The following is a 17,822-nucleotide window of genomic DNA, read 5'->3' as shown; positions in this document are numbered from 1 at the left end:
GTGATAGCTCGGTCATGCAGAGTTCAGGATCGGGATAGGGAGATCTTGATGGGTAGCCTCATAGACTACCATCTCAATATTGATAAGAGCATTGAATAGCAAATTAACTTGAAGATTACAGAGGATGAGGGTGCACTCTTTCGGAGATGTACTGTGCACGCCGGGCTCTACAGAGTACATAATTTTTAAATACAGGCCGAACCAATACTAGTACTGGCTAAGCTGCAAAAGCTGAAGTTTCTCAGATCTTTGAAGACGCCAGCATCTGAACAGCTAACCCATTTGAAGGTTGGTCGAAGTTTGATAAACACCTGTGGCGGAAGTATAGAACGAATGCACAGAACCCGGTGAAAGGACAGGTAATCTTTCAGACTGTAGGTGGTGCGACATGTCATCACTCGATGAGCGACATCAGCCATACTTCCTGAGTAGTGACTGATACCGGTAGTTGTAGTGGACTAGATTTCATAGGGGTGTGCTGCGTGTTAGTGTTCACGTCCTGTGGTATCGCGTGATAGTTATTGACCTTGAAATTACGTCTCCCTTTGGCTGCCCATCTAGACCAAATTATAAACAGATATCTTTGCTTCTCTATGGACTCTACCGGCAGATAGGCAGCTCATCGAACCAAATATCCCGCTATGAGGGTTCGTCTCTCGACTGCTCCTAGACTCGTGAACATTAAAGGAAAAAAATGATCTCACATTCGCGTTAGGATTATATGACTATGAGACACAGCTGTTCGGACACATGATGCCATGCTAAATGTCCTGGTAATGGTCTTGCTTGATGACTTTGAACTCTCCGTTCCGTTGCCAAATGGAGCCGGTGCTTAATGGTGCCTTAGCTCCGCCAAGAGTTCGATGCGGTCAAGAGTGGCAGAATATTAATTTTTGGGAACGCCTTGCGCCTCACGACTTGGTCTTCCAGACGCTTCACAACCACTCTTTATCCTGTACTTGACCTGTGTGGATCTAGCCCGTGAAAAATACACTGCCGGGAAAGTCTCCAGGGACACCTCTCTCACGACCATGGCCAACGACAAAGGGCCAAAGTCCACAGCCTTAGAGCCAAAGCGCCAGGCGCGAAAAGGTGCGCCGATCGACGATGAAGAAACGCAGGCGCTGGCAAAGTTCACAGAAGAAGCCACACAACGCTATGGACGGGGCGAGCGGATACGGCCAAAGTCGGTCAAAGACAGGAAACTACGCGCGAACCTCAAGTCACTGGAATCAAAGAACAAGCAGGCGGTGCTGGATGCAAAGAATGTCGAGATCTTGTTGGAGAACGACGCTGGCCTACTAGAACCTGAGCACGAGCTTGAACGGACATACAAAGTGCGGCAGGATGATATCAAGCGGGAGGTCGACATTGAGACCGCAAAGAAAGGCTTTGAGCTGCGATTGGATGATTTGGGCCCATACGATGTATGCGAATACAGTCGCAACGGGCGAGATTTGTTAGTCGCAAGTAGGAAGGGCCATGTCGCAACCTTTGACTGGAGAGACGGGAAACTAGGTTGCGAATTGAACCTCAACGAGACCGTCCGGGACGCGCGATGGCTGCACACGAGTAACCAGAAGAACTTCGCAGTAGCCCAGAAGAAGTGCGTGTACATTTATTCCGGCGACGGCGTGGAAATGCACCAACTGAAGAACCACTCGGAAGCCACCCACCTCGAATATCTCCCTTACCACTTCCTTCTCGCATCCGTTTCCACCGCAGGCATAATACGCTATACCGACGTTTCAACCGGTCAATCCCTTGACCAGCTCTACACCAAGCTGGGCCCTTCGACTGCGCTGGCCCAGAATCCCCACAACGCTATTCTCCATGTTGGCCATCAAAAAGGTCTCGTCACCCTCTGGTCTCCCAACAGCGCCACACCTCTTGTCAAATTGCTCCCACATCACGGCCCGGTCCGTAGCATCGCCATTGACAAGTCGGGCAAATATATGGTCAGCACATCCCAAGACCGCCGCATGTCTGTCTGGGATATTCGCATGTATAAAGAACTACATTCGCACCACCTCCGCGTTCCCGGAACCACCCTCTCCATTTCCGATCGCAACCTCACCGCCGTTGGCTTCGGCACCCAAACTGCCATCTACAAGCCCTCACTCTTCACCTCCTCCCCCGATGACATTGTCTCCAAAATGCCCTACATGAGCTGGGGCGGCGATGGCCTCTCCGTAGGCCGCGTCCGCTTCTGCCCCTTCGAAGACGTCCTCGGCATCTCCCACGACCGCGGCTTCACCTCCATCCTCGTCCCCGGCGCCGGCGAACCCAACCCAGACACAATGGAAGCCGGCACCAATCCCTACGAAACCTCGACACAGCGCCGTGAAACAGAAGTCCACGCCCTGCTCGAAAAGATTCAACCGCAGATGATCGCCCTCGATCCCAATTACATTGGTAACCTGGACCTGGCGTCGCAGGCGCAACGCGACAAGGAGTGGAAGGCGTACAAGGGCGAAAAGGAGGAGGACCGTGTGGAGAAGCTGAAGAAGAGGGGTAGGGGCCGAAATAGTGCGCTCCGAAGGTATTTGAGGAAGAGTGGGGCGAAGAATGTGGTGGATGAGGAGAGGGAGCGGGCGAGGGAGGCGATGCGGGTCAGTGCGAAGAGGGAAAAGGAGAAGAGGGAGAAGATGAAAAAGGAGTATGGGCCTGCGCTTGAGCGGTTCGCTAGAAAGGGGTTTTGATGGAAAGGTGGAGAGGGGTGGAAAAGCGGGAATAACACGCAGTGGTTTGGCATTGCATGGCGTTTATTTATCATCTTGGAAGAGTATACCCACCTGTATATCATCACGATAGATCAATCGACACATCTTAATCGTGAAACTAAACAAACAAACGCTATACTCATTTTGTCTACCAAGGTATGAATCATGCAAATCATACTTTCATCCACCCTTTTCCTTTCTCTCTCCCTACACCTGCCCCTCAACTTCTCCACTCCAACCCCTCGCGCCCCTAGGCCAAACCCTCTTATACAAGCTCACGCCCACCGCATCCATGGGACTAATCTTACCATCAAACGTCGCTTTGAAGTACCCATGCGTACCCAAGCTCTCCTTAATAAACCCACTGCGTCCCCTCTTGGTCCAGAGCGGCAAACTCTTGAACCAGCGTACGTCCTCGTCATTGAAAAACATGTAGCGCACTGTGACAATGCGCTTGTTGATCTTGTAGGGGTGACCGGTCAGCACGACGCGTTTGGCGATGATGCGCGATGTGCTGGGAGGAAGAGATGTGCCAGTTGCAATGAGGCGGAGGGGGGAGGAGGGGGCTGGGGAAGCATCGGAGGAAGAGGTGGATGTGTGTGTGCGTGTGAAGTAGAGGAGAGGGACGGAGCCCCAGGTTAGAGGGCCGATGAAGCTGGCGATTGCAGATTGACCAGGATGCAGGTAGCGATTGAATTTGTGAACGTTGTTGGGGGTATTGCCGGCTTGAGAGAAGAGCTTGGGATGATGTTAGCTTTGCAGACCCTTGTAAAAGGCCAACATATAATGAAGGGGCTACTCACCGGATTGATGACCATTCTCCGTGGACCGCATTGAACGATCAACTCAGTCTTGGAGCGGATTGGCTCTTCTTCGGAACCGAGCAGGATGCTATAATTGCATGCCGTGCGCTTGTGCTCGTGTCTGAGTAGCGAGAACATAGCGAGAGGCCGCGATTGCATCTCCTGAAACTTGAGAGGGACAGCCCGCACATGTACGCTGACCCGTGTACCAGCGGGCACACCGCCAGCCCATGCCTCGCGCATGAATTTTGTTGCGGTACGCTTGTAGTCTGAAATCTCAAGTAATCGCTGCCATTCTTCTGGTTCATATGGCCGATCCTCCTCCGTCTCCCATGTACTCGATTTCAGACTTTTCAACCCGCGGTACTTGATTAGACGCTCCCGTGCACTGGCATTGGGATGTAGTTCAATCTCATCAGGGAATTCAAGATCGTCTTCTTGCTCGTTCTTTCTCGAATTTCTGTAAGCCTCGATTTGCTCTGCTTCATCTTCTGGCGATGGATCCATAAACATTTCTGATTGCGGATACTCAGAGGGTGCGCCTTCTGTCATGGCCTGACCGTCAACGTCCATGCCTTCGATTCCGTCTGCGGGATGCGCGGGCTGGCTCTCGCTAGCCTCCGCAACATCCTCCATGTCAAAGTCTTCGAGATCAGAGTCGTCATCAGACAAGTCCTCAAGATACCACGCAGCCTGATAGTCGCTAGTACCCTTTGGCAGTCGCTTGGGTTTTACTTTCTCATACTCCTGCTCTTCGTCTGAGAAGTAGTGATGATCATCGAGTAGCACACCCTTGCGCTCAGAGGGTGCCATAGACGTGGCATAGTTTGTTACGTCGTCCATGATCGTCTCCTCGGGCGCAAGTTCGGCTAGATCGTCCTGGTCCTCGGTTGGCTGTTCCAAGGCACTGCCTTCATTCGAGTCTACGGCCATCTCGGCTTCTGTAATCTTCTTTTTCGTATCCAGTGGCGCTGCGACGATCTTATCGATCTGAAAGTCGCCCCAATCGCCGACCTGGACCAGTCTGTCGGCCTTTAGACCAAGACCGCGCACAACACCAGTTAGGACAACTTCGCCCGTTCCATCAGCGCTGACTGCCGACTTTCCACCCGACCATGTTATATCTTCGATAAACATGTAACTTCGCTGATCCCTCCATCGTACGCCTTTGGTAGTGGATGTACACAGCGATCGCACCAAATTGGAAGCTTCTTGTCTGTTGTCGAGGGAGTAGACGCGTTCGATGGAAGGAAGAAAGTGGGTGATGTAGGATTTGAGTGATGCGACGACCGATGGTCTTTGCTTGGCAGGTTCGACTTTATCTAGCCCTTGAACGACAGTGAAGGTGTTTGATATACCCTGACTCTCAACCGACTTGAGAATCAGCTCCCCGTCGGTGTCCACCTCCTCATGCGCGGACAGTATGAAGACTACAAAATCTGCAATGCGACAGGCATCCAATGATGCCAGTAGATCTCGCTTGACCACCAAGTATTGCACTTTCTGCTTGAACCGATCCACAGTTGTGCGAGTCCATCCGGCCTCGGGAACCGTCTCTTCGATATCCAAACTCGTGTTCAGACTACGTACAGCGGCTGCGGCAGAGGCGTCCGCGCACAGAGGTATGACGGCGACAATTCTTGGAGCTCCATCTTTACCGGCGAATACGTTGGTGGATTTCGCATGTTCGTGGTCCTTGTTTAGGCGCATCTGCTTTGCGCGATTGCGGCGGTCGAATTTGGACATGACTTGCTGGTGGGGTGTTCGGCGGGACCCTCGCTCAAGAATATCGACTTTGCCTGCGAGATCGAGTTAGAAAAACCGGAAAAAAAAAAGAAAAGAGGAGCATGAGCTGTGTAGGAATTTCGGTCTCGCACCCTTGCTCAGCTCTTTGAGGGCACCCTTGGAGGCATGGCGGGACTTGAAGTTCTTCTTGTGCTGCTTGGTTGTGCTGCGATGGTGGTGCGCTTGGGCAACAACAGGAGCCATAGTGCCGGTAGCGGTGCGGTTACCAGTGCCAGTACCAGTGCCGCCTGCTTTGAATCGAAAGGGAATAGACGCCACCTTGAGCGAATGGGCTGCTGGATTGTGTATTTCTTTTGTCGCTCGGATGTTGGCGCAAATGGATGGCCGTGGGATGTGGGACAACGTGACTGGCGGCCATGATTTTTTTTGGCGGAATCGCTTATCGATTAGCAAAATTGTCCCTCTTTCCCTCTTCGGTTGTGGCGTCATGCTTCCTCCATGGTCTCCCTTCTTCCGACGACCAAGGCTCCACAGTCACTTTGAGGTGATTTGGCTGTGGGCTAGACTACAAGCATACTCTTATCATACTAGCATGGCAGCATCAACTTGCTCTCTACCTACTTCTAGTCCTCTATTGCTCTGGAATTAGAATTAGAATAGACTGATATTCTACTACTCTACTACTCTACTACTACCACTCTACTACTACCACTCTACTACTACTACTCTACTACTACTACTCTACTACTACTACTCTACTACTACTACTACTCTACTACTACTACTCTACTACTACTACTCTACTCCCTAGTACAACAAAACACTGCTGTACTACTCTACGGTTGAACTGGAGGTTTAGGCCTACCGTCATGGACTTGTAGTCTCAGTATCTCTATCATGATTGCTCTTGTTCCGTCATTACCACACCCTCTCAACACCACCTAATCTACCTATGCAATTTCCATATCTGACTGTCATTAGCAAAATTATATGGCTGCTGCTTTCCACTTGCAGACTACATCTCGCTGTCCATTCCGCTACGAAATCGGCAAGAGATGGGAAGTGTTTGTTTGAACATGATAACCACACCACACCGCTCCTTCCCTTAGTTGTCCTGCATGCCTGCATGGGCCTACCTTTACCCACCTCTCCGCACAGCTTCTAGAAGCTAATGTTCCGTTAGGCAGCAGTTTTAGTAGTCCCCCTCTCACTCTCTCTCTTACTTTTCATCGGTATTCTTTCTACACCTTCACTATATAAGACTGTCTCCGCCGGCTCAGATACTTAAACAGACAGACCCACACTCATTCACACAACCAGACAAACGACATCCCCTTTCTACGCCACGCCAGCTACACTACCACACGGTAATTGTCGGAACTTCTAATCACGATGCCAGGCCGCCGCCAACAAACTCATATCTACCTCCGGGAAGACATGGACAGGTCTGTATGCCGCGCGTCCTTGCCAACCACAACGCCGACTGACACTCTCCTAGAGTCAAGGGCGTGCCGCTTCCCCCCAAGATCAAATGCGGCCGTTGCCAGTCTCACCTCGTCCCGGCTAGGTTCTCAAGCAAGCAACTCACCGATGCTCGCTATCAAATCCTCAAGCAGGGTCGAATCACTCAGCTCGTCAACTGCATGAAGTGTACCGGGCAGCAAATCGTTGAGCTTGAATGCACGTCATGTGGTCGCACCAAGGGCCTGGAGGAGTTCGCCAAGAGCCAGCGCAACAAACCCGACACTGCTGTATGCTTCAAGTGCACAGAGCTTGCTGTCAATGATCACGCCATCGATGACGGGAGATACGAGGACCAAGACAGGGCTTTCCTACCGGCCAATGACTCTCGTGGCAATGTCCCCGAGTACTGGTCTAGTCAACAGTCTACGACCGACGCCATTCCTGCCGCTGTAAGACTTTTCATCATCCACTACCTGTAGATCTATCATGAAACCCTAACCGATACAGGGTGATGAATGGGGATCAACTAGCGCCGACACTGAAGACATCACGGATAAGGACTCTGGTGGTAGCGGCATCGCATTATCAAGACAGTTGCAAGCCACACATCTCACTGGATCAGTGAATGAGTCCTTGATCGGGTCCGAGTACGATCACCCGGCCACTCGGGCCAATGATAGATTCACTCAAGTCCGCAGCAACAAGTCCTGGCATACAGCATCTGCTGGTCCTCCTAGCTCCGGCTCTGGATTCAACAAAGACACTTACAGGAAGCCACCCTACTCTACTGTTTCAGCATCAGCCCGCACATTTTCTTCCAGTGTTGCTGAGCGGTCGTCCCCTGAGATCCGCAGCAATGGATGGGCCAAGATTCGTTCGGCGCGCAATCCACCTCCCATGCTAGGTGGGCCCATGGTACGTTTTGATCATTCGAGAGCTGATCGAGAGAATCTTTTTGCTTCAATAGGGAATCACAATACTAACAGCTTTGTAGAGACCGATGGGAGATGCCGAACGCGAGGGAGAAACACTGACTAACAACTGGAGCGACAGCGACGAAGATGATAATGACGATGAGGACGACGGTGACAGTGATGACGATACTGTCATCTGAAACCCTTCTAATCTATGCGCTCTATAGAGGGCATAGTCAAGTCAAACTTGCCCGTGCTCTTTGTCAGATCGTGTCATGTTGCAACGATCCACCAATGTCGTGGTCAATTCCCTTTTCTTTTACTTACAAAGCGATTTGATCATGGACTCAGACTATATATCTAGGATAGGCTTGCTCCTTTCTCGATTTTATATGCAAGACTCAAAAATCGGTTTGAGCAAGGCGAGGTATGGCACTTTTCGATGCAGCAATTATGAGTTGTCTTGTGAATAATGAAAAGTCCATTTGGTATGATCCATTTCCATAGGTTAGCGATTGAGTCAATCTATTATGCGAGGTGGTGGTGATAGCTTGCTTTCTTAATTCACAAAATGGATATATACCTCAATCTTGAAACTGGAGTCAACCGCCGGTGAATGTCTTTCTTTCAGGGGTGGGGTTTGTCTGTCTAGCCGGATTTGGATGTAATTGCCACTCACGTGATGACGTGTTCCACGATCCCGTTCCCACGCGCCCGACCCTTGTGGCCGCCGCCGCAACTTCTTCTCCACTCATTTGATTCACTCATGATCTTGCGTGGTCACGCACAGAAACTCTCTGTCCCTTGATTTCATTCAAAGCACAAACATGTGAGCAATATGACTGACATCTGTGGGAGTGCTAAATTGACGGGTGGCAATAGGAGTGGACGACGACCTCGAGGTGGAGGGCGAGGAGGCAGAGGAGCGAGTAATGCAGGCATCCGGGGGCCGCATTCCGCGCTCACTGATTTTCTGGCGGTAAGATAGAGCCATCGGGCTTTGTGCATAAACTTCAGGCTGCAGTGTTAACGATCTGCGAAGGCGAATAACATCTCTGCGCGAGACATCCGAGATTCGTACCGCGATCGTGTGCAACAAGCCGAACGGGACACCCCGCAGCCAGGAGACAATGGAGAAGGACCCTCGAATTCTGGCGGCCATGACGATGGCGATGTTGAGCAAGACGTACAAGCAGAGTCCTCAGCCATGGCAGCTGAGCGCACAGCGGAGAAGTCGCGCAAGCGCAAGCGCCATCAGAGTGAGGCGATAGCCAAGATCAAAAAAGGCAAAGAGGATAAGAAGAAGGCTCAGAAGAAGAAAAAGAAGGGTTCCGAGGACAATTCCGAGTTTGAAGATGACTTGGAGATGTACAAAAAGGCGAAGAAACTACCGGGTCAGCTTGAGAATTGCGAATTGTGTAACAAACGGTTTACAGTCACTCCATACAGCAAGTCTGGACCCCAGGGCGGACTGCTATGTACACCTTGTGGTAAGGAGATGCAGAAGGAGGCAAAAGCACAGCAGAAAATTGCGAACCCAGTCATACGCAAAGGTCGCAGAAAACTTGAAAGCAACCGTCTAGACGGTCTGATGGCTCGTGGACCGAAAACACTGCAACAACTGTGCATTGAAAAACTCGCGAAGCACTCAGAAGATATTGATGAATTGGGCGAGATGCCAGAAAACATCATGAATAGGATCAGTGAGATCTTTTCAAAGAAGCGGGCAATGAACTCCACCACGATGAAGCTATTCCTGCATCCAGATTTGGAGAGTGTGGCAATACATGAAGCGGCCTACCTGGAGACCGAAGATTATGATCAGATTTTCGCAATATGCCCGAATATCAAGCGCCTATCTCTACGAAATTGCTGCCAGTTCAAGGACAGCAATATCGATTATATGATTGAGAAAGCGAGGGCGTTAGCCGATATCCAGCTCTTGGGCGCAAATCTCGTCTCGGACGAGAAGTGGATAGAGCTGTTCATTGCGCGAGGTCAAGATCTACGTTCCTTGAAAGTGGAGTGGCTAGATGCTGCTTTTGGCGATGAAGTCGTCGAAGCACTCACAACCTTCTGCCCCAACCTTGAGCGCCTCAAGATAGAGCGTTGCAAACGCATCGGGGAAGACAGCATTGACGCAATTGCTCGACTCAAACACCTGCAGCATCTTACTCTACGCTTTTACCAAGAGGTGCCACATGAGAAACTGAACAACCTTATCAGCTCCGTAGGCGCAAATCTCCGTACTCTATGTCTCGAGCACTTCCTAGACAGTACAAATGACCCGACCGATGAAGTTCTGAGTAATATCCACAATACCTGCCGAAACCTCGAAAAATTTCGCTTCACAGAGAACAACGAGTGTAGTGACGCCGGCTACGTCGCTCTCTTTGCCAACTGGGAGAATCCTCCCCTTCGCTATGTCGATGTGAATAGCACGCGCGATATGGACAATACTAACCCCGACGGGCCTGAAGACTTCCCTATCGGTCTTGCGACCAACGGTTTCCTCGAAATGATGAAGCATTCTGGTTCTCGCCTTGAATATCTGGACATCTCATCTTGCCGGCACATCTCGCACGCCGCATTTGTGGAGATCTTTGATGGGGTCCGACAGTATCCCAACCTCGCCGAAATCAATCTTTCCTTCCTACCTGTCGTGGATACAGAGATTGTAGCAGGTATTTTCCGCTCATGCCCACAGATTAAGAAGGTCGTTACATTTGGATGCTTTCAGGTCGCCGATGTGGTCGTGCCGAGGGGTATCGTTCTTATTGGCGCGCCGAAGGCGCAGGATCAGATTGAGCAATTTGGTGACTTGGTCTTGGATTTCCAGAAGGCTGGGGAAGAGAGGGAAGAGATGAGGGTGGGCAGAGTTGTCCCTGTTGTGGCGTAGGAGAATTAATGGCTTGCTGCAGGCGTTCGAGTGGGATGAAATTAGGTATGACTCCGGTGTTATGGTATGTAAGTGTAGCTTACACGATAACTTTATAACGCTCACGGCAACTATCGACTGTGATCACCAGCTTGCAGAGATTTCTATTATGAATAGAATTTGAAATTCCATACAACATTCCTTCCTGGAATCACGTCTATGCTGAGTACATTATTGATCGGTATGCATCTAGCTTTGGCAGGGTAGCTTAACCGTAGCCCTCTCCGCACGCATTCGTAGTCTTGATACTTGGCCTTGCGTCTTCACCCTCCTTTAAAAGCTAATCCAGAACTCAATTTGTAGAAATTCTGCGTTACCTGCGAACTCAAGGTTTCTTGAGAGGGTATCGGAATATCATCGCGGGAACTGCCATGAGAACGGGTCGCAGAAGTGGAGTTTCAAAACAGGCACACTGGAGGCGGCCTTCCAAGGCCATAATATATATACGCCGCCACGTACACCGGCAAACAGAAAGAATCACCTCGATTGATTTTGGAATTCGATAATGGTGCGTTACGTAAGGTCTGCAGCCTTGACTTTGTTATCCTGTGCTGTGGGATCAACGCTCGCTCAGTTTCCGGCACAACCGACTGGGCTTAAGGTATTGGAGTCAAAGTTTGGCGATGGAGTGAAGATTACTTATAAACAGGCATGTCATCAATGTTTCCCTTGTAACGTAAACAGAGAGATATTGAATGTGTCGGCGAAGGTTGGTTTTGTATTAGGCTAACAATTTCCTTTCGAACATAGAACTCTCTCTGCGAAACAACCCCGGGAGTGAAATCGTACTCAGGCCATGTATATCTTCCACCTGGTACTGCGGATCTAGCTCAGGGCCAAGACTATCCCATCAACAGCGTGAGCCTACCACCCCCGTCCCCAATCTAGCCCACGCACTCATAACCAATCAAGTTCTTCTGGTTTTTCGAAGCACGAGAAGATCCAGCGAACGCGCCTTTTGTGATCTGGCTCAATGGTGGACCTGGTTCCTCCTCTGTTATTGCGGCCTTTGAGGAGAATGGACCGTGTCACGCGAATCCAGATTCTAATAGTACGAGACCGGCGGAGTGGAGCTGGAACCAGCATGGTATGTCCGAGTCATTTGCTTTGTTTTCGTGAAATTTGCTGACCAGGGCCAGTAAATATGCTATACTTTGATCAGCCAGTTCAAGTTGGATTGTAGGTGAAGTCTTGTATTTCTACGGGAGATGAAAAGGCTGATCCAGTGTAGCTCTTACGACACGCTACAAAATGTCACCCGCAATCTTGTGGATAACAATGTGACACTGCTAGATAAAACCGATCCCATCCCTGTACAGAATAGCACTTTCCTTACAGGCACATACCCCAGTCGCAATCCCAACAACACTGCGTTTGGTAGTGTCAATGGTGCTGTCGCCTCATGGCACTTTGCGCAAGCATGGTTCCAAGAGTTCCCACACTATCTGCCGAACGATACCCGTATCAGCCTGGCTGCGCAATCATACGGTGGTCGCTATGGGCCGGCCATGATGACTTTCTGGAAAAAGCAGAACCAGCGCATAGAGAATGGTACTCTGAAAGGTGGCGAAGGACAAACCTATATCATGCACCTCGACACTCTGCTTTTGATTTCTGGATGTATAGATCGCTTCATTCAATATCCTTACTACCCTCAACAGGCCTTCCGTGGCAATGGCTATGGTTTTGAGGCAGTCAACGAGTCAACCTACGATCGCATGAAAGCCGCCGTCCCACCATGTTTAGAGAAAATCCAAAATTGCCGCGACAACGCTATCCTTTATGATCCAGAGAATCTCGGTCTCAATGTAACTGTCAACGAAATCTGCAAAGAGTCCGAAGTCTCTTGCCGCGAAACCATCGTGAGGCCTTATATCGAATCCACTGATATGACTTATTACGATATGTTCTCGGAATATCCGTCACAATCCCCATCACCTTTCCACGAAGGCTTCTTGAACAGAGAATGGGTGCAACAAGAACTCGGCGTATCACTAAATTGGACACGCATCTCAGTTCAAGCCTCAACCGCAATTCGTGAAATGGGCGACTATCTCCGACCCGACTGGGTCAAAGATCTCGGTTTCCTCCTCGACAACGGAATCAAAGTCTCCCTCGTCTACGGCGATCTAGACTTCGCCTGTCCTGTACGTACCTCCTCCCCTAACTACCACCTTTCACCACCACAACCACACTAACAAGAACTTCACAGTGGGGAAGCGGCGATGCCGTTGCCAAAGCCATCCCCTGGTCCGGCGCCTCCTCCTACGCCTCTGCAAAGTACGCCGAAATCCAGACCAACTCCTCCTACGTCGGTGGCCTAGTCCGCCAACACGGCAATCTCTCCTTCATCCGCACCTACGCTGCCGGCCACGCTGTCCCGGCCTACCAACCTGAAACCGCATACCGGATCCTCACGCGCGTCCTGTCCAACTTTGACATCGCCACGGGGACGCAATCCACCACGGGAACGGGCAACAGCACGTACACGAGCACCGGTCGGGACGACCCAGACGTGCAGCTCAAGCCGCTCGTCGACGACAAGTTGTGGTATTGTTATACGTTGAAGTTGTCGACTTGTTGGCCGCATGAGAGAGCTGCTGTCCTGAATGGGTCGGCGGAGATTTGCGAATACTTGCTCGTCGATGCGAATACGACGCGCTTGTTTCCTGAGGTGATTGAAAAGTGTAGGAAGGAGTGGGCCGCTGGTGGGGGAAGTAGGAATGCGACGTTTGCGATGTCGGCGTTTGAAGACGCTGCTGTGAGGGCTGGTGGGACCTCTTGGATCGCGTTTGTGGTGGCTGTTGGTGTTGCAATGTTTAGCTTGGGATTGTAGGTGAAGAGCGGTTTATGTGGACGATGGAGACTGGGTTGTGATTGGAATTGAATCTCTGTAGACTTATGTGGGATCAAACATGTCAAACTTTACAATAGACGGGAATTGAAACACTGACCTATTTGACGACCAACATCTTCTATCTTCTCAGCTACACTATACCTTCCTTCCTAGCCTGAGACATCAAAAACCAAAAGCACAAATCCACTTACAACCAGCGTCTTTTAAGACCTACAAACAAACTCTATCCTATCAACACCCACCGACCTCTAATCTGCGTCCCCAACATCACTACCAAGCTCACTCAACACCGTAGCACATCCCGCAATCAGCTCCAGACTCCACACCTCGCAGTTCCTACTGTGGGATTCCATACCAGCATCACGTCCTACAACAAGTGCTATACAATGCCTTCCCACATAACTATCAAGGAAGTTTCAAAATCTGCTTGTGAACTTGACTGCCTTGACAATATATATCAACAAGACATCTCAGCTACCATCCGTTTCTGGATTACAATTCCTGGCTCAAATTATCAGCCGCGATAGTTGCTGAATGACCAGTTTTGACATGTAAGACTAGTGTACTGATAAAAGATATCTCGTCAGCCAAATTGGACAATTCAGAATAACTGTTCATAGTGAAGTCGATGACTTTAAATCAGTCAAGCAACTGGCTATTTGCAAGAACAATGATCCCAGCATACTTTCATATTTTCTCTCGTGTATCAGGATAAATCTTTCCCCTCGGCATACTGCAGAAAATGTCCAAACAGGCCATGTGCAAACGACATCATTCTACTCATTCTCCAAATTCACCGACCCAAACTTCTCCGCCTGATGCCTCTGCACCTTGTCAAGGTCATTGCCCCCTTCCATCTTGGTCTTCCCATCCGCATGTCCATTCGCACCCTTACCCGCATTCTTACCACCGCTTTCCCCGGCACCAGAACGAGGTTCTTGATTCTTCTTTGTATCGGCCTTCCCATGCATCTCCTCAACATCAGCATGACCCCCATTCTTCTCTCCACTCGCCTTACCTCCCGTCTTCGCCTCGTCCAATGCATCAGCGCCTCTCTCAGCGCGAGCATCGCGCTTCTCCGCCTCAGTGTTGGCAGACGACATGGCGACTTCGTCTTGATCTAGCGCAACGTACTTCTCTGCCTTGTGGCGCGCGATTTGATCTAGATCGTTGGGGTCCGCGGACCCAGCCGAGCCAGAGCCAGAGCCAGAGCCAGGCATGGATTGAGCAGCTGATTTAGTCTTCCTGTTTACGTGAGACGTCGAGGTGGAGGTGGACTTAGATGTAGACGTAGAGGACGTCTTTTGGGAACCGGAGACGTCGATGTCGCCGGTCTTTTGACGCTTGGCGCCTGAGGGTCGAGAGGAGGACGTGTCGCGATCCTCCATGGGTGTGTCCGCGTTGTTGTTGTCATTGACGTCAAGAGGATCTTTCTTGGGCTCGTTGGTGCCGAATTCCTCAGAGTCCCCTTGGACAACGTCTGCGACGCCGCCGGCGCCCATGCCGGGGAGAGCTAGATAGGTAGCGTCAGTTGGTGAGGTTTGTTATTTCTGCGAATACGCTGGATTGTTAGACGACGCACAGTCTCCGGCTTCGGCTTCGGGCATGGGAGCAACATGTTTGGTATGCTGGAGGGTTTTCTGTGGGGATTGTTAGGAGTGGATTGGTGATTGGAGTGGGATTTGCTTCACGCACATCTCCAGAGGCGCCATGAACAATTTCATGCCCTTCAATGGGCCCATTGTCGCTTGATCCATCTCCGTTACGTGGCATATTGTCCGATGATTTCTGAAGATGATCAAAATTTAGTGGTGCCTAACAAACTGGGTTCTGATTCTGATTCTGATTTCTAATGATGTACTTGTAGAATGGTTTCCAAGAAGCTTCCCTCTCACCATCCGGAGCACTTCATCCTCTTATAAGCCCGTCTCCCACCAGAAAAAGTTGGAAGTACTCCACTCCAGATTCGATGGTTGTATCGACGTCATACGTCGCCGAGACTGGCGCTTTGTAGATGCTGCTCCACTTAGGATTGTCGGAGGGTATCCGAGGACTAACGGACGCCACGATGGGATTTGCTTGTTCCGATGCGGGAACGTGAAGATGGGCCGCATTGCGTAACGTTACTTGAAGGTGATAGACAACACATACTCTTCGGTCGTAGTGCGTGGTCTCCCCTTTTAGTATGTTTAGACGGATACGCCGCTTCACAATTAGCTACTCCCAACGACAGGCCACAGGTAAGAGGTGCAGGACTGACAATCCGGCCAAACCTGAGAGCAGGGGGACCATTTGAGCTCTTGTATAGGTTCCTTTATCTTGCAGGCACGATCGCCAGTTCATATAGAAATTGAGAATAGTGAGCATACGAGCATTGCACTCATCAAATGGAGATTATGATTATTTAAGCGTTTCCGGAAATCGATATCGCATCAGCAACCATTCAACCAAGTAAATCCGTTTATGTGCAACTTGCTCAAGCAATAGACGTGCATAATGCGTAGATAACGCTGTCCATTGCTTCATGGCCACCAGGGCCCATGGCTGCATTGGCGTACTGCCGAGATATACGAAATGCAGGATGAGCAAGGGTGTTGGGCGGACTTCGCTCGTGTGATATTTGCATTATCTTCCATGTGGCTACAACAAAGTTCTGGATGAGGACTTGCTGGCCCGATATCAGATTGAGCGCGTCTATTTTTGCAAACAGAGGCAAAGTTCGGAGGGCATCAAAGAACTTGCATTCTCGGACCCACGATGCAGTATACAAGTGAGGTCGAAGCAAGCAGCTCCCGATATGCATGTCCGCCTGCATATTTGGACCAGTATGCAGAGAGATCCTTGTCCAGCCGCACAATCAGACTCTGCTCAGCCACAGCATGAACCCAAACTGAACAATGTAACTGTACACGAACAGAAACTGTGTTCTCCGGCTTTTCTGGCTTTTCTGGACAGTGTAACCAGCGGCTACGTTCCCGCCGACACCCATACCCTGTCCACCCTGATCAGGAAGCAAAACATACCTCAAGCTCCTGAGCAAGAAGAAGGCATTGGCGCCGAAGCAGTAGAGAAAGATGATCCAGGAGACCCACGCGCTCCCGAACCCAAGCCAACCGGTCAGACGGGATAGGAGGAGCGATACAATGACATGTACAAACTTGTAGCCACTGTACGCGACCAAATCAAGTAGCTGCGACGAGTTGGTGATGGCAAGAAGAAATGTACCCGTTCGAATGATGAGGATCTCCAGTAACGTGACCGAGATGGCGAGCGTGGCTGTATATCCCAGAAGTTCAGGGTTAAATTGGCCTCTCAGACCTGCAAGAAGTGTTGAGAGCAGGATGTACGTGACAAGGGCCATGGTGGGGATGTACATGTCTGGAGAATTGACATCTTCGCGTGGTGGCAGGTATAGAGACGAGGGCACAACGGCAGGATCAGGGCTGTGACGCTGCTGTCGTGACCATGGCCTGTGCCACCAGGGGAACAGTATGATGCGCAGTTTGGCGAGGACGTAAATGTTGGTGACGTTGAAGTAATGTTTTAGCGCTGAGACGGAGATGAAGCGGCCAATCTAGGAACATGTCAGGAGGCGATATCACGGTGTAATTCTGAGTCAATGGACGATTGGCACGTTTTCTTCTTTTCTGTGCGCGAGGGGATAGACGGGTAGGAGTACTGCAGGCGTACATTTTGCTCGACGTATTGCTGTCCAGCATCTACGGCGCTCTTGCCCATTTGAAAGCCTAGTTGGGCGGTGGGATCGTTGATGAAGCCCCCAAACGAGGGGTGTGTGTAGCCGCCCTGCTGCTGTTGCTGAGGCATGCCCCCACCGTGTTGTCCGTAGCCATAGGCGCTGTGCGGTTGCGATGGAGGCTGAGGGGGTGGTGGTGATCGTAGTTGTGGAACGGTAGACACGTGCTGTGGGATGGGATGGTGAACTGGCCTCTCGAATTAGCCACAGCCACACACAGGCACAGAGCCATCACACCAGACCATGGGTACATGATCTTGTGTTTGGCCCGCCCATAGGTATAGAGAGGGCAATAATCAGTGTGCAAGTCGCAAAGGGACGAGAACATACGCGGTGGTGAGTGCGCCGGCGGCGGGTTCTGGTAGCTCGGGCGCTGCATGGCGGGCGCGTGCTTGGATGGCTCAAGCAGGCAACAAACACGTTGGGGGGTGAGGCGGCTGGGTGAGAAAGAGTACGGGTCAATTGTTTTTGCCGTTGTTTTGTTGCGTTTGATGGCGGCGGTGGTGGTGGTGGTGGTGGTGGAGGTGGTGTTGATTGAATGTTGATGGAGGGGAAATTGAGTTGTTGTTCTCTTCAGTCTTCCGGGTCTCTACTATTTCTCTTTCTTCTCTTTCTCGCGCGAC

The 17,822-nt window shown here is 50.7% G+C and overlaps 7 protein-coding genes across 7 annotated transcripts; 4 read left to right on the top strand and 3 right to left on the bottom strand.

The window, feature by feature from the left end:
- Positions 1-1,031: 1,031 nt before the first annotated feature.
- IAQ61_008674 (uncharacterized protein) lies at positions 1,032-2,702 on the top strand (the record flags this gene model as incomplete). The annotated part of the gene is made up of 1 exon (XM_003836254.2): positions 1,032-2,702. One exon carries the CDS (start codon positions 1,032-1,034, stop codon positions 2,700-2,702), a length of 1,671 nt encoding a protein of 556 aa, XP_003836302.2.
- Positions 2,703-2,841: 139 nt separating this feature from the next.
- On the bottom strand, positions 2,842-5,798 carry IAQ61_008673 (uncharacterized protein). The gene is made up of 3 exons (XM_003836253.2): positions 5,404-5,798; positions 3,527-5,325; positions 2,842-3,461 (listed from the first exon to the last, which is right to left on the bottom strand). Exons 1-3 carry the CDS (start codon positions 5,759-5,761, stop codon positions 2,931-2,933), a joined length of 2,688 nt encoding a protein of 895 aa, XP_003836301.1. The 5' UTR covers positions 5,762-5,798; the 3' UTR covers positions 2,842-2,930.
- An 866-nt stretch (positions 5,799-6,664) lies between these two features.
- On the top strand, positions 6,665-7,850 carry IAQ61_008672 (uncharacterized protein; the record flags this gene model as incomplete). The annotated part of the gene is made up of 4 exons (XM_003836252.1): positions 6,665-6,717; positions 6,771-7,185; positions 7,244-7,651; positions 7,731-7,850. 4 exons carry the CDS (start codon positions 6,665-6,667, stop codon positions 7,848-7,850), a joined length of 996 nt encoding a protein of 331 aa, XP_003836300.1.
- Positions 7,851-8,221: 371 nt separating this feature from the next.
- Positions 8,222-10,549, top strand: IAQ61_008671 (uncharacterized protein; the record flags this gene model as incomplete). The annotated part of the gene is made up of 4 exons (XM_003836251.2): positions 8,222-8,262; positions 8,441-8,479; positions 8,533-8,629; positions 8,693-10,549. The coding sequence occupies 4 exons, from the start codon at positions 8,222-8,224 to the stop codon at positions 10,547-10,549; spliced, it is 2,034 nt and encodes a 677-aa protein (XP_003836299.2).
- Positions 10,550-11,120: 571 nt separating this feature from the next.
- On the top strand, positions 11,121-13,424 carry IAQ61_008670 (uncharacterized protein; the record flags this gene model as incomplete). The annotated part of the gene is made up of 6 exons (XM_003836250.2): positions 11,121-11,297; positions 11,339-11,446; positions 11,501-11,675; positions 11,728-11,767; positions 11,820-12,735; positions 12,801-13,424. Coding segments are annotated over 6 exons (2,040 nt in total), but the record flags the coding sequence as incomplete, so codon positions are not given.
- A 797-nt stretch (positions 13,425-14,221) lies between these two features.
- Positions 14,222-14,947, bottom strand: IAQ61_008669 (uncharacterized protein; the record flags this gene model as incomplete). Its single annotated transcript, XM_003836249.2, has 1 exon — positions 14,222-14,947. The coding sequence occupies one exon, from the start codon at positions 14,945-14,947 to the stop codon at positions 14,222-14,224; it is 726 nt and encodes a 241-aa protein (XP_003836297.2).
- A 1,355-nt stretch (positions 14,948-16,302) lies between these two features.
- Positions 16,303-17,578, bottom strand: IAQ61_008668 (uncharacterized protein; the record flags this gene model as incomplete). Its single annotated transcript, XM_003836247.1, has 3 exons — positions 16,303-17,019; positions 17,136-17,386; positions 17,530-17,578. 3 exons carry the CDS (start codon positions 17,576-17,578, stop codon positions 16,303-16,305), a joined length of 1,017 nt encoding a protein of 338 aa, XP_003836295.1.
- Positions 17,579-17,822: the final 244 nt, after the last annotated feature.

The sequence above is a fragment of the Plenodomus lingam genome (assembly GCF_022343315.1).
Source record: "Plenodomus lingam strain CAN1 chromosome Unknown contig_5, whole genome shotgun sequence".
NCBI lineage: Eukaryota > Fungi > Ascomycota > Dothideomycetes > Pleosporales > Leptosphaeriaceae > Plenodomus > Plenodomus lingam.
Note: the sequence above shows the minus strand (reverse complement) of the source record. Positions and strands in the feature narration are given on the sequence as shown.

Excerpts from the sequence above, each read along its gene's own strand:
- IAQ61_008673 (XM_003836253.2), bottom strand. The coding sequence starts at position 5,761 with ATGACGCCACAACCGAAGAGGGAAAGAGGGACAATTTTGCTAATCGAT. Across the intron at positions 5,326-5,403 it reads CCTCAAAGAGCTGAGCAAGG|GCAAAGTCGATATTCTTGAG; the intron begins GTGCGAGACCGA and ends TCGATCTCGCAG. Across the intron at positions 3,462-3,526 it reads GGAGAATGGTCATCAATCCG|CTCTTCTCTCAAGCCGGCAA; the intron begins GTGAGTAGCCCC and ends CATCATCCCAAG.